At 54.5% G+C, this 14,851-nt stretch overlaps 1 protein-coding gene and 1 long non-coding RNA gene across 12 annotated transcripts in view; one reads left to right on the forward strand and one right to left on the reverse strand.

The window, feature by feature from the left end:
* Dlgap4 (DLG associated protein 4) overlaps positions 1-14,851 on the forward strand; it is a 150,731-nt gene that overhangs the window by 81,693 nt on the left and 54,187 nt on the right. For 8 of the 11 annotated variants that reach the window (XR_003952548.1, XR_003952547.1, XR_003952549.1 and 5 more), the window contains exons 3-6: positions 5,281-6,349; positions 9,085-9,329; positions 10,531-10,645; positions 11,753-11,803. Coding sequence is in view for 6 of the 11 variants with exons in the window: in XM_017317840.2 (XP_017173329.1) it covers positions 5,354-6,349; positions 9,085-9,329; positions 10,531-10,645; positions 11,753-11,803 (1,407 nt within the window). In the remaining 5 variants the exon portion in view is untranslated. Of the gene's footprint in view, positions 1-5,280; positions 6,350-9,084; positions 9,330-10,530; positions 10,646-11,752; positions 11,804-14,851 lie in introns of those variants that run through there. The other 3 variants (XM_006499340.4, XM_030250649.1, NM_001277187.1) reach the window with 3 other exon arrangements.
* Gm34111 lies at positions 952-12,676 on the reverse strand. The gene is made up of 2 exons (XR_375168.1): positions 12,645-12,676; positions 952-2,075 (listed from the first exon to the last, which is right to left on the reverse strand). It is a non-coding gene; the product is annotated as a predicted gene, 34111 (long non-coding RNA).

Consider the following 14,851-nt stretch of genomic DNA (forward strand, 5'->3'; position numbering starts at 1 on the left):
TCCAAAGAAGGCGAAAGAGATGCAGCCTTGCCTTTCCCAACTTGGTGTAAGAGGACAGACAGAGCCACTGCCACAATACTCTGTAGGTGACACCCAGGAGAATATGACAGGAAGTGGAGCTATCCTGGTATGTTTGACCAGAGAAGTGGTGTCAGGGGCTGAAGAAGTCCGCTACACAGCATTGAGGAGACAGCGGGCATTCTCCACTGCTTCAGCATGGCTTCCTGATTTCTTTCATGGTCCCCCAAGACTTCCTGACAGTCACTCCTTCACCTCACGCCCTCTTCCTAGTTGTCTCCCGGCTCTAGGCAGAGGGCTAGGAACCCAGAAAGGACAGTGCTACTTGGTGTCCCAGTACAGGAACTGTGTATCTGGTGGCACAGCAGAGAGAGCTCCAGGTGGTGTGTGGAGATGCCCTGGGGGTGTAGAGGTTAGCTTGATGATCTGGGCCTAAAGGAAGCCAGAATCCTGTAAGCCATAGGCAGAGAGAGCATTTCAGGCAGGACCAGGCAGAACAAGGGGGAGGAAATAAAGTTACCAGAATGAAGACCCTTGGTGAAGGCAGAAATGAGGCCAACCATCAGAGAAAGCTGGTGTTCCATCCAGGGCCCGAGGGAGTCTCGGGAAGGCCTAAAGCATGCCTGGCTGGCTCGTGCCTCTCATTCCAGTGCTGGAGAGGCTGAGGTAAAAGTGCTGTGAGTTTAAGGTCAGCCCAGACTGTATAGGAAACGTTGGCTTTGAAAAACAAAAACAAAAATGGAGAGATGACTCAGCAGTTAAAAGCACTGGCTGCTCTTCCAGAGGATCGGGGTTCAATTCCCAGCATCCATTTAGAAGCTCACAACTGTCTGTGAACTCCAGTTTCAGGGAATCCTGTGTCCTTATCTCACCTCCACAGGTACCAGGCATGCACACAATACACAGGCACATAAAGTAAAGATAAATAACAAATGACAGTTAACTGGTTTTGCTTTGTTTTTGTTGTTGTTCTAAGGGCAGGATTTGCCTGTGTGGGGTAGCCCCAGGCAGGGCTGTGGAGGTTGAGAGACAGGAGTCGGAGGACGTGGTGAAGACACGACTGTTGCTATTGAGCCCACTGGAAGGAGCAGAGAGCAGCGTGCCCTGCTTTCTGACTTGAGCTGGTGGGAGGAACAGATGGGGGGCTCTATCAGGCATGAGGAGTGAGTTACCAAGGAGGCAGTTAGGTGAGTCTGGAGTTTGAGGGGCACACTGGGTAGGGAACCTGAGTGTAGAAGTGTCAGGTGTAGGTAGCGTTGTGTGCCAGGACATCAACAGTGACAGCGCGTGTAGAGAGGTGGCGTTCACTCCGTCCCTGGACTCGGGGTGGGGGCTGGGGGGTGGCAACAGAAGAGGAGGAAGGAGGGTGTCCAGAGACCTCCAACAGCATCAAGGCCCGGGCGGCCCGAAGAACCCATCTTCCCTTCCACACATCACCCCTCAGAGAGCTAGCCGGGGACTGTGTGCCCCATGGCCTGTGGTGAGCGTGCGGAGTGCTTGGCTTTTCAGCCCCACTCGCTCCTAGCCTCTTGTCATTCAGTTCACAGCCCCGCTGTGCACCCCACTTCTCTCTCTGCCTTACCGTGGAGACTCAGCACTGAGTAGGACTATCCTTGTTAGGCCTCTCCCTGTCTTAATGCAACCTTAGAGGCAGCTTTTCTAAGAGCTGCAGATACATCCTTTTTATACAGGAGACTGAAGGAAGGAAGGTCTCGATGGGCAGAGTAGAGAACCGCTGAAGATGGTGAAGATGGTCAGTGTGGGTGTGGCTTGTCTGACCGAGAGCCTGAGCTCAGCAGGGACGGGGATCTAGAGAGCATTCCGGACTAGAGGACTGATGGAGTCGAGCAAGCTTGGCTTCTTGGGGAATCGGGTTCTGTCCCTGGCTTCTTCCCGACTTAGTGCTCACGAGCTCCAAGATGAGGCGTGGCAGGGTAGGGAGGGCCTGTCCTGTGGTTGGTGGCTGGTAGCTGGCAGTGGGTGGTGGCTGAAGCCACAGAAGCACCACAGAGCCCAGAGGGCTCCCCAAGGCAGCAGTATCTCCCTCCTCTGAGTTTCTGTGAAGGCAATGAGGCTTATATTAATGAGAGGCAATTATGGACACCCGGATGGGCCTAAGTATAGCTCATTGAGAAAGGCGGCACACGGCAGCCAGCTGCCTCCCCTGCGAGGCCATGGTGCCTATTTTAAAACTCCCTACACTGAAACTCTGCCACCCCTGGGTGCCGGGCTCCTGAGGGACCAGCATGCGGCATGCCGCTGGAGCCCTGAGTGGCTTGCTGTGAGCAGATAGACCATCCTTGCTCAAACCCCTGCTGTCTAAGAGACAGGAAACCAATTTGAGGTCACAGAAAGGAAAAGCAGACGCAGGATTTGAATCTATATCCAGCTGTATGCCAACACTCTGCTGTACTGGGCGCATCCTAGACCACAAGGCTTGGCCTGTCCCCGAGGGAGGGGTGGGGGAAGAGAGGGAGGGGGAGGGGGGCTGATGCTTGATATGGAAACACAGCTAGCCCTCATCAAAATCTCACAAAGTACTCTTCATTTTGATTCTGCTGAAGAGGAAACTGGCTCAGGGAGCCGATTTAGTCGATGCCAGTGCCCCAAGGTATGGTGGCACTCCTCAGAGACACGCTAGCACAGAGTTTATTTCAGGGTTCACAGGAAACTGATTTGGGCCCAACGGTGAGGATGTGCATACCGAGGTTTTCTGGGGGAGTGTCTAGGTTGACTCTGGAAGAAGCCAGCACACAGAACCAGGTTGAGAGAGGGACTGGAGCTTAGGACAGTCCCAGCAGAGGCTCTGCTGATCCCACAGGGAGCTGTGAGCAAGACGCCCTGTGGGGGTGTCTGGGACAGGGACAAGGGCATCATAATGGCAACCAGTTGTTCGCTGCAGGTTGCCCCTGGGGACAGAGTGGAGGTCTGCAAGTGTTTCTGTCTGACTTAGAGCAGTTTGTAGCGGGAATTTGGCTGTGAACTGTCAGCAGCTGGTGATCTTGGCAGCTGGAGCCGGAGATGTCAGTGCGGAAGGACCTGGGGCCACCACAACACACTGTGGCCACAGTGCGAAGCCAGGCGTGGGGCTGCGTGCTTGTTATCCCAGCACTCGAGAGCCTGGGATAGGAGGGCTCCTCATTCCTTAGCTTGGGTGGGGAAAACCTGCCCTGCCCTCTGCCAGGTCATGACACTAATGAGCCACAGTGCTGGTGGCTGAAGGCCTAACCAGTGCTAACAAGGCATGGTCGGCTCTTATCAAAATCCCAGGGGAGGGGAGTTAACGGGGGAGATGGTTTGGTGGTAAAGAGCACTGGCTACAGTCTGGCGGTGGTGGCGCATGCCTTTAATTCCGGCACTTGGGAGGTGGAAGTAGAAGGGATCTCTGTGAGTTCAAAGCCAGGGCTACATAGAAAAACCCTGTCCCAAATAAAATAAAATAAAATAAAATAGCATTGGCTGTTCTAATAGAAGACCCGAGTTCGATTCCTAGCACCTACTTGGTGGCTCCCAAGTACTTGTAGCTCCAGTTCCTGCGGCTCTAATGCGTTCTTCTGGCCTCCCTGCGCACAAGGCATGCACATGGTACAACAGATGAACATGCAGACAAAAACTCACATATATGTAAAATGAAAATGAATAGGTCTCAAAAAAACAAAAACAGAAAACAAAAACCAAGCCAACTGTTCGGGGACAGAGCGGAGGGTGGCACACAAGCCATATCTGATCAGGGCTTAAGGTGCGGAACACAACTAGAATAACAAACAGCTCAGTGAGAAAGTAGCCAGAGGGTTTCAGTAGACAAAGACAAATGTAGGAATGGCCAAGAGCCACGGTGACAGGAGGCTGAGCATGATTATGTATGAGGGAAATGCAGGTCAAAGCCCCACTCCAAAGCCAGGCGTGGTGGTGTCGGGTGCTTGCGGTCCCAGCACTCAAGAGCTCAGGATAGGAGGATAGTGAGTCTGAGGCCAACCTGGGCTACAGTCTGGCATTCTGACTTCTAGAGGTGCTCTCCCCTGTTCACGCTTGAGCATGGGGGTGACCTCTGTTTCCACTGACTCTGTTAGTTCTTCCGTCCAACAAGAACCTCGGGATCAGGTCCCGTCCCCCCCCGCCCCAGTTTTGCCATAATCCTCTCCTTAGCTCCACCATGTCAGCAAAGGACTTGGGTGTGATCAGGATCCCACCATAGTTGGCTTCAGGGATAGCCCCAGATCAAGGGTACCCCCAGATCAAGCCTTGAGGCTCCTTTGAGCAGGACATGGGGCTTAGAAACCTGGTTGGTCTCCATGGTACGGCCAAGAAGAGACTCAGGAACGAAGAGGAGTGAGGCTAAGTTAAGGATTGGTGCTTTCAGGCTAGTCCTAGAAATCTGCTAGACCAGCTGTCCCATTTTACAGATGGGCAAAGGGAGTCACAGTGACTCCATCCATTGGCTGCTCTCTTGTGAGGCTTTGTCTTGTCCCCCCTTGTTCTAAGGCTCGGCCTCCCTTGACCCTGAGTACTCTGTCCCAGGCCACCACTGTATCACCCTAGAAGGCAAAGATGTCCTGTGGGCTTGTCAGGATCTTTAATGTCCGTGGCCCCAGCACCCAGCCCAGGGATCACAGTCATTAGACAAAGAGTTTACAGAGGCGTGAAGGTCTCTCTGCTAAAGTAGATCTGGACAACACTGTCTTTGGCCACAGGTAAGGTAGTTCCTGACCAGCCCTGCACTTTGGAAGTCTCTCTGGCTCCTCCATAGGCCTCAGGGGTAGCCGTTAGGGTCAGGGTGCACAAAGCTTTGGATGGGTGTGCATGCATATGGCATCTCATAGTGAGACAGTCGGGATAGGAAGAACATGGAAGTAGGCAGCTCCCTGTCCACTGTCCACTGCACGAGGAGTCCAGGAACTCGGAGTCAGAACGTGACTTTCAGGGTCCCCATGAATACCTGTCCATTGAGCCACACCAATGCTGAACGCTTGGCTGGCTACCTCTGTAGCTTTGACCATATGCTCAGAGACAGTGGACAGAGAACCATGGCTCTGCTGTCCCCTCCAGCAGGGGACCCCTGTCCAGTGCTGGCGCATGCACAGCAGCAGTCACGCAGAGGACCGTGATGGGAGGGCACAGACCTCAACATCTGCTCTTGTCCTTGGCCCCATGATGGCAAGGGCAGACTCCCTGCCTTAAGCCAGTTCTCAGCATGCTTCCTGTTCCCCGCCCTCCAGTCCAGTCCTGTTAACCAGCTGACCACTCATTGTCTTTTCTCCCTAGGACAGCTGCTGCCTGGGACAGGTGACCCCAGTGCCCCAGTAGGGCAAAGGCCCCCGCCCCACGGGCCAGGATCATGAAAGGCCTCGGTGACAGCCGCCCCCGCCACCTCTCCGACAGCCTGGACCCACCTCACGAGCCCCTCTTTGCTGGACCTGACCGAAACCCCTACCTGCTGTCGCCCACCGAGGCCTTTGCCCGGGAAGCCCGCTTCCCCGGGCAAAACACACTGCCGGGGGATGGGCTCTTCCCACTCAACAACCAGCTGCCCCCACCAAGCAGCACCTTCCCCCGAATCCACTACAACTCCCACTTTGAGGTGCCCGAGGAAAGCCCATTCCCCAGCCACGCCCAAGCCACTAAGATCAATCGGCTGCCCGCCAACCTCCTGGACCAGTTTGAGAAACAACTGCCTATCCACCGAGATGGCTTCAGCACCCTCCAGTTCCCCCGGGGGGAGGCCAAGGCCAGGGGTGAGAGTCCAGGCCGCATTCGCCACCTGGTCCACTCTGTCCAGCGTCTCTTCTTCACTAAGGCACCCTCCATGGAGGGCACCGCGGGCAAGGTGGGTGGCAATGGCAGCAAGAAAGGTGGCCTGGAGGACGGAAAAGGCCGGAGGGCCAAAAGCAAGGAACGGGCCAAGGCTGGGGAGCCCAAACGGCGAAGCCGCTCCAACATCTCAGGCTGGTGGAGTTCAGATGACAACTTGGACGGTGAGGGTGGTGCCTTCCGCAGTGGCCCTGCCTCGGGGCTGATGACTCTGGGCCGCCAGCAAGAACGCACCCAGCCCCGCTACTTCATGCACGCCTACAACACCATCAGTGGGCACATGCTCAAAACCACCAAGAACACTACCACCGAGCTGACTGCCCCGCCGCCCCCGCCTGCTCCCCCTGCTACCTGTCCCAGCCTTGGAGTGGGCACCGACACCAACTATGTCAAACGTGGTTCCTGGTCCACTCTGACCCTCAGTCATGCCCATGAGGTCTGCCAGAAGACCTCAGCCACTTTGGATAAGAGCCTGCTCAAGTCCAAATCCTGCCACCAGGGTTTGGCCTACCATTACCTGCAGGTAGGGGTGATGGTGGGGCAGGCAGTGTCGGGGTGGGGCAGGTAGGGTGAGGATGGGGCAGACAGGGTGGGAGTGGGGCAGGCAGGGTGGGGATGGGGCAAGTAGGGTGAGGGTGGGGTAGGCAGGGTGGGGATGGGGCAGGTAAGGGTGAGGGTGGGGCAGACAGGGTGGGGGTGGGATAGGTGGGGTAGGCAGGGTGAGGGAGGGGTAGGCAGGGTGGGGATGGGGCAGGTGAGGGGGGGCAAACAGTGGGGGGGATAGGCGGGGCGGGAGGGTAGGCAGGGGGGGGCAGACAGGGTGGGGGTGGGGCAGGTGGGTGAGGGTGGGGCAGGCAGGGTGGGGGTGGGATAGGCAGGGTGGGGGTGGGGTAGGCAGGGTGAGGGCAGGACAGGGTGGCTATGGTTTGGAGTCCCAGCTGGAGCACAGATTCACTGGTGAGATGGCTTTATGTTGAACGTTACTTTGCTCAACTGTGGAATCAGAGGTCGGGGGCCTGTTAGTAAGAGGATATCTGTCCTCACAATGTTATCAGCAGGTGTATTAATTAGGCCCCCAGGAACCCAGTCCCAGAGAGACTGAACTATGTCCCTGCCCTTTAGATGACAGATCTAGAAGCTATGCCATCCCTACCCCTCACTGGACCAACACATGACATTCTAATGGTCATCTTCCTGCCACTCCCATGAGACTGGATTCTCTTCAAGGACTCAGACCACAGCGGATACAGCCATATGTCCACCCAATGCCCAGGACAGGGTCTGGCGGGGAGGAAGTGCTCAGAAAGGGTAGATGGACACATGGGTACTGAAGTCACCACGGCTAGAAATAAGCACACCACAGTCTTGCAGGCCAGGAACAGACGGGGGGTCAGTGTGAGGCCACCAGTCCCAAGGCCTGGTATATGGGGGTAGAGGGAGGCTTGTCCTGAGGAATTCATAAGGTAAAGCTTTGCTACCCAAGAGTAGCTGAAGGCTTGGCTTCAGCATTGCCGCTGCACAGTGAGGTAGGGCAGGGTTCTCCATGGCGGCAGGGGGGGGGGGTAGATGGAGCCCAGTGGTAGAAACGACAGGAACAGGTCACACATGGAAGGGGTTGCTCTTGTAAGTAGTGAGCACTTTGTCCACAGTGTGTGCAAGCATGGGCCTGGCTGGTGTGCAGAAATCACATCAGATGCATTATGAAAAGATGAACTCCAAGGTGCCACAAAGCTCACATTCTTGTCCTTCTATATAAAATGCCAGGGACAGTGACACCGTGGGGGAAGAGCATGTTTTTGCAGTAGCAGGAAATTGAAATTGAGGCCACCTTTTAAATCTATTGAGCGGTTTTGTGGCTGCCTGTTTGCTACCTTAGTTTAGACATTTAAGGGAAGTGTGTGGCCTGCACTCTCTCCACTCAGTGTGGCTGGGTCTGATGTAGGAAATGCTTTCCAGACACCAGGAGAGGACTCTGGGCTCTGGGGGCTTGTGCTGCCTGCTGAATAGAGTGAGCAGTGGGCTGGCCACAAGGTCTGAGCAGAGATGCTCAGGGTCCCCTTCGCTGAGGGATGGACCAGCTGGTGACCTGGGAGGGAGAAGTCATAGGTCCTGGTGACTAGCTGGTCGGCTGGGGTGTGAGGGAAGGCTGAGTTTGAGGAGTAGGTCCTCAACAGGAGGTAGCCACAAGTATCAAAGGTACAAGAAGGGTGTGGTACCATCCCGTCATACTGATCAGGGAGTATGTGCTTGAATCCCCGATGGAGGGCTTGTGTGCCCAGAAACCTGCAGACCTGCATTCTTTGGGAAGAGAGCAGCTTCCCCCTGTGTGGTGGCAGTCTTATGACGTAGTGTTAGTGCCCAGGCGCAGTGGCGGCGCAGGGGCATTCCACGTGGGTCATCTCTGTTGGAAGGGTATGATGAGGCCCCTAGTGTGTCCTTGAGAAGGTGTGAAGCATGCTGGGAGTGCCTGCTGAAGAGCATGGGAGAGCAGGCCAGGCGTGTGCCTGCTCCAGTGTGCTGAGATGCACACAGGACATGGGTCCAGCTTCTGAAGCATGTAAATGCCACGATGTGCCCAACGTGACCATGTATCCAAGAGTGAGTCGAGAGACGGGAGTGTAGACTGCACATCCTACTACCCCAGAGCAGCTGACAGTGACAGACGTGGAAGAGCCACTTGGAACAGGATGACCAGCTGTGCACAGCACTCCCCTCTGTCACGGATGGGTCTAGAACAAAGATCGTGGATTCTGGGGCAACACGTTGATGTACTAGGGGGGGTCTCTGATCCCCATCCAGGGACCTCTAATGGCCATTGTAGATCCAGGCTCAGGTTCCAGATCTTGGGGTCTGTTTGTGGGAGAGTTCTTTCCTTTGGAACCCTCTCACTATGGGCTCCTGTTCCATCCCCTGGAGTGTCATGAGAGGAGATGGGGCACAAGGAGTGCCGGGTAAGTGTAGCTGCAGAGAAACCACAGTGATCACAGGAGTGGGGAGTTTGGCTGGAACGAACCCAGCTTGAAAGGAAATGGACTTGGGTAAGGCCAGGCACTCAAGCTGTGACAAAGAGGCCTCTAGAACTCAGGTAATCTTCCTGGCCCAGGGCTTGCTGATGCTGGGTGATCAAGGACAAAAAGCCAGCAGAGAAGGCTCAAAGTGAAAATGGAGGGGTCTGCGAGACTCTATTCTCTGAGTGACTGGCTGGAAACCTGGCTGGCTGCTAGGTCCCATCTGAATCCCTGTCTTCGGATATTCCAGGTGCCCGGCGGAGGGGGAGAGTGGAGCACCACGCTGCTATCCCCTCGAGACATGGATAGCACCGCTGAGGGGCCCATCCCGTGCCGGCGCATGCGCAGTGGCAGCTATATCAAGGCCATGGGCGATGAAGACAGTGATGAGTCTGGGGGTGGTAGCCCCAAACCTTCACCCAAGACTGCAGCGCGGCGTCAGAGCTACCTGAGGGCTACGCAGCAGTCCCTGGGAGAGCAGAGCAACCCTCGACGGTGAGTTCCAGTCTAGAATGACAGCCCCGCTAGAGCCCCACCCCTTCGTGTACGTCACGCCCCTTGAGTTGAACCCTGTAAAAGCCACCACTTTAACTTAATGGGAGCCTGTCCTGACAGTATTTCCACCCGAGGAAGGTCTCAGAACTTGCAGTCCTAACCTTAGATCAGCTGTGTCCCTTAGGTGAGCCTCACACTGCATGCCCTGTGTCTCGGGAGCCTCGCCTTCCTTCACTTTGGCCACCCTAGCAGAACCCTGGCCTGCTGATGGACCCTGTTTCTCGGCTCTCATGCAAGTCCTAGTGACTATCCCCCTATAAGAGTTTTCTCATGCTTAGGTTAGCCCTGCCTGCTAACAACTTGTCTCCCAAACAGCCCACTTACAGTTAAGCCCTGCTCATAGTGGTAATTTGGGGAACTGGTTTAGCTAAATTCTGCCGCAGGAGCCATGTGCATAGGTGAGTTGCCCCAGGGTCCGTTACCCTTCATGACAGGTGAGAGTAATGGTAATGATTGCTGTCCGTTGACCCTGGCCTTGCTGGCTACTGTGCTTGGCCTGCATCTGCAGCCTGAAGTCCTTACCCGAGGGCTAGCAATGTGTCACCCCCATTCCGTAAATAAGGACCATGAAGTGGGAGCAAGAGGTGGTGACTCGCTAGGCACTCTACAGAAAGCTGGAGGCTAATCCAAGCCCTATATCAGGAGCCCAAACTGACCTAGAATAAGGCTGGGGAGGTCCAGGGGTAGGTAATATGAGAAAGACTGAGAAACTAGGTCCTCAGGGCAAGCAGCAGGTCCGTATCTGGATGTCACAGTGGCCCCTGAGGACCTTCGGGCATTTTCCAGTAAATACCAAGGCTATTGGCCTCAACCCACCTCTGTCTAGTCTCTGGAATTACCTCTGATTTTCAGTTTTGTAAGCGGCTGACTAGGTTGCATGGCCTCCAGTTTAAAACAGGCAAATGCAAGCATATGCTGCCACCTTGAGGCCACAGTGGGCATGACAGGCGAAGGCTGTCTGCCACTGATTTATTTTATTAGGTCTCCCAAAGGTGGAAGTTCTCCCTTTGCTTGGAGCCCCCCACCTTGCCCAGGCTGGCAGCGCTTCCACTTGCCCTCAGCAGTTGAATAGTCTTGGACAGTCTTCTCCATCCTGGCCTCGGTTCCCAGGCTGAGCCCTGTCTACCCCTTTCCCTGCCAGGAGTTTGGACCGCTTGGATTCAGTGGACATGCTGCTGCCTTCCAAGTGCCCCAGCTGGGAAGACGACTACAACCCCATCAGTGACAGCCTCAATGACTCCAGCTGTATCAGCCAGGTGAGGGTGACTGGGGGGGACAGAGGGATCGGTGCGGTGCATCGCTGTCTGTCCAGAGCTCTGTTCAGCTGCTGCCTCCACGTCTCAGATGTTCCCTCTGAGAGGCGTTTCCTGGTCACCCTGCATACAGCAGTCCCTGATGCTGCTCCCAGGCCCCCGTTAACCTACCACTCCCTGGTCCCTGGAATCAGATTAGCTCACTGATGCCTGTGCCATGCTTCCTCCTGAGGCCAGGGTTTCCCTACACACTCGTGCTCCCTGTAGGTTCATCATCTGGGCAGGCAGAGGCTCATTAGGTGTTTTCTCAGTAGACGTGTCATGTGTAGGCTCACCCATCTCACCAGCTCTCTCCTGTCTTACTGTGTCTGTCCCCTCCAGTCAGTCAGTCAGTCAGTCAGTCAGTCAGTCAGTGTCTCTGTCTCCTTCCCTCCCTTCCTCCTCTTCCTCCTCCTCCTCCTTCTTTTCTCTCTCTGTCTCTCTCTCTCTCTCTGTCTGTCTCTCTCTCTCCCACCCTCCCTTCTTCCCTCGCTCCCTCTCTGCCCTTTTCTCCCCTTGTTCACTACATTTTCCACAGGTCTTCTGTGTGCCTCCATCTCCATAGCTGTCCTTCACATACTCTATCTCCATCCCTGCCTGCCCCAGGTACCCAGAATGTCTTTGCCCTTATACAGAAAGGCATCTGGAATCTGCCGTGTTGGGGGTCCCCCCACAGACTTCACCCACTGTTCCTTTTCCAGCCCAAGTTCCCATCTAATCCAGGGTTCCTTTCCCCAAAATTTTACCCCTAAAAGGTTGACTGTCTCAAGCTGCCATAGGTGACCCTAAAGTTGCCTACTGTCCAGGAAAAGGTGGTCCTGGGTACCGTCTCTGACCTGTGTTTCTGACTGGGCTGCCAGCCCAAGAGAAAAGAAGTAGGCAAAGCACCCGTGTGTCAGGAAGGGTGCAGAGGACATGTCCTCCATACCGCCAGCCCTGGAAGGAGCTTCCGTCCCTGAGGAAGCCAGGCAAAACTCCTTCAAAACAGAATCCATCCAGGGTAAGGAAGCATCCTGAGTAGCCTGCACTAGGCCTGGCCCTCCTGTAAACTGCACCCTCTCTCTCCTACAGGTTTTTGGACAGGCTTCCCTGATCCCCCAGTTGTTTGGCCATGATCAACAGGTCAGTATGTTCGCCAGTGTTGATCCCCAAACCAGAGTACAGGGCTGGGTCCTAAGCCTTCAGAGGAGGGGTCCAGGTACTCAGCCTGGGTTCAGTCCAAGCAGAGCTGTGTTAGCCAGCAGCCCACCCCCATCCCCGCGTGAGGATGGAGGTGAGGTGACATCATCATGTCCTGACCTGAGCTATCGCTTCACTGTGTCTTACTTTGTTCTTACAACTGGAAAGCACAGTGAGGCTCTGTGGATGGACAAGAAGTCGCTGCAGGGCAGTGGAGCAGAAGCAGGGCAGTGGAGGAGAACCATGAGGTCTCCTGCCTCCCCGAGTCAGGCCAGGGGAACTGGTTGGTCTGTCGCACCCAAGCTGGTTTGCAGTGAGAATGGTGATGGACTGTCTCCCTGAGGAACCACCCACCCACCCTCTGCCTCTCTCTCCCTGCGTGAGACCAGGAAGGCTTCTGTTTAGACAGGTTAGAGGCTTGGAGACATTCTCTAACAGGTTCAGGTCCCTGGGTTTTCCTCTTTCCAGAGTCCCAGTGACCCTTTAAGGATGTGGGGTGTTGGCGTGAATATGGAAGCTTTTAACTCTATAAAAGTTGGTAGTGTGATGCCAGTGTGGCTGTGGCTGTCTCTGTGTCTGTCTGAATTATACTTCTTCTGGACACCCGTGCCTGGAGTGGGCCCTCGCCTCTCAGCTCCAAGGCCAGAAAAGGGGCAGGAAATGTGCAGTTGACCCAATTTAAACTTACCCCCCCCCCCCGATCTCAGTTAGGGTTTTACTGCTGTGAACAGACACCATGACCAAGGCAACTCATACAGACAACATTTAATTGGGGCTGGCTTACAGATTCAGAGGTTCAGTCCATCATCCAGGCAGGATCATGGCAGCATCCAGGCAGGCATGGTATAGGAGGAGCTGAGAGTCTACATCTTCATCTGAAGGCTGCAAAGAGAAGACTGGCTCCCACATGATTAGGAGGAGGGTCTTAAAGCCCATGCCCACAGTGACACACTTCCTCCAACAAGACTACCCCTCCAAATAGTGCCACCCCCTGGACCAAGCATACTCAAACCATCACATCCCCTGTCTAGCTTAGGAATGAATGAGACTCAGACCATGGTTATTTTCTTTGGCTTCGACAGTTACTGGGGGGTTACAATACACAGCAACAGACCAAACCTCAACAGAAATGTACCCAGAACCCAGCCTTTCATCTTGGTCAGGGGTGGGCATGTCTCCCAAGGCACAGAACACAGGGTGGCAAAGCTAGTGCTGGCTGTCTCCTAATTCCCACCATGGTATTGCTGTGCCCCTCCCCATGTTGCAGAACGGTGCGTTTACTCTGTAAGGAGTGCCCTGTAGGCCAGGCAGATCTCTATCCTGCAGCTCCCATGGGTGTATGGAAACATGTTGACATTAACAAGCACAGAAGCACCTGTGCATAGGAAGCCCTCAGGGAGACGCACACGGACTACCTGACACCTCCTATCAGTTTGGGAGGTGTCTGCACAAACATTTATAAGTACTTGTTCATTGCACACAGCTTCCTGCATTATCAGGTGTGTGTGACCAGTGAGTCTTTCCTGGACTCCGTTGTGACCAGGTGATGAGTTCACTTGTGTGATCTTGGTTTTGTTTGGAGACAGGGTCTCATATCCCAGACTGGCCTTAACCTTCCTATGCAGCCTTAAGATCCTGATCCCCCTGCCTCTACATCCCAAGCTCCGAGATGGGCAACTATACCCAGCCCTCATTTAGTTTTGATGGCACTTTGAAATTAATACTGTTATCAGCCCCATTTTATAGATGGAAAACTGAGGCACAGAGTAGATGATTTGCCCACATTCATACTGTAAGGGAGACAATGGGCCCACAGTTGAAACCTGGGCGGTCTGCTTCAGAGCTCTGTTCCTATGGTGCGGACCCAAAGCAAGACCTTGTTGCCCTGGGCAGTCACAGAGACTCAAAAATTCCTTAGTTTTCAGCTTTCAAAGGTAACATTATGCTTTAATGTCCTCTGTAGATGTATTTTGGGTATGCTATGTGGCCTGATTTTTATCTTAACAGATTGTCCAGTGGAACTCCCTGCAGTGATAGCTAATGGTCTACAACCCATGCCTGCCCATGTGGCTTTTGACCCAGTGAAATATGACTAGTATGTCTACCAAACTTTATTCAATTCTAGTTGATTTAAACCTAAATGGCATGGTCATGTGTGTCTCATAGCTACCATGGCAGCACAGGCTCAAACCTTTCCAAACACCTTCTCAACTGTGTGAGAAACCATCTAGGCATTTAGCCTAAAGGATACACCCAGGCTGTTTGTCACCCAGGCTGTTCCATCTAATGCAGACAAGGAAAGGCATACTTAAGCCAGCCCAGGGCTGTCGAGGCCATGCTGCCCGGTTAGAGCCGACCCAGATCCATTGTCATTCCACAGGACCTTCAGTCTGCTGTGCCACTCCCTCTAGCTCAGCGACCCCACCCCCACCCCCACCCCCAGGCTTCTACCTAGTGGCCAGCTGACCCTTTGGCTTCTGCCGCATGGTCCCTAGCTGCCAACGTAGCCTGAAATGGCAATCAGTAAGACCTACCAGAATCTTCAGGGTGTATGTGTGGCGAGGCTGCTCTGTGTCACACCTCTGGCTTCCTGTCTGCAGGATCCTGGATGGTGGTCCCTGGAGAGATGCTTAGCAACTGTGTAATTTGAGATGGCAAATATACCTACAACCGCTCTCCCTATTGCCCTGGTAGTTATGGATTATCCCCAGTACCACCATCTACCAAGCTATTGCCTCCGCTCATATCTAGCCTCTGCCTCCTCTCCAGACCTCACTATTCCCATACCACAGCATCCACTGGGTCACTATTCCCACACCACAGCATCCACTGGGTCACTATTCCCACACCACAGCATCCACTGGGTCACTATTCCCACACCACAGCGTCCACTGGGTCACTATTCCCACACCACGGCGTCCCCTGGGTCACTATTCCCACACCACGGCGTCCACTGGGTCACTATTCCCACACCACGGCGTCCACTGGGCC

The sequence above is a fragment of the Mus musculus genome, chromosome 2 (assembly GCF_000001635.26).
Source record: "Mus musculus strain C57BL/6J chromosome 2, GRCm38.p6 C57BL/6J".
Classification (NCBI taxonomy): Eukaryota; Metazoa; Chordata; class Mammalia; order Rodentia; family Muridae; genus Mus; species Mus musculus.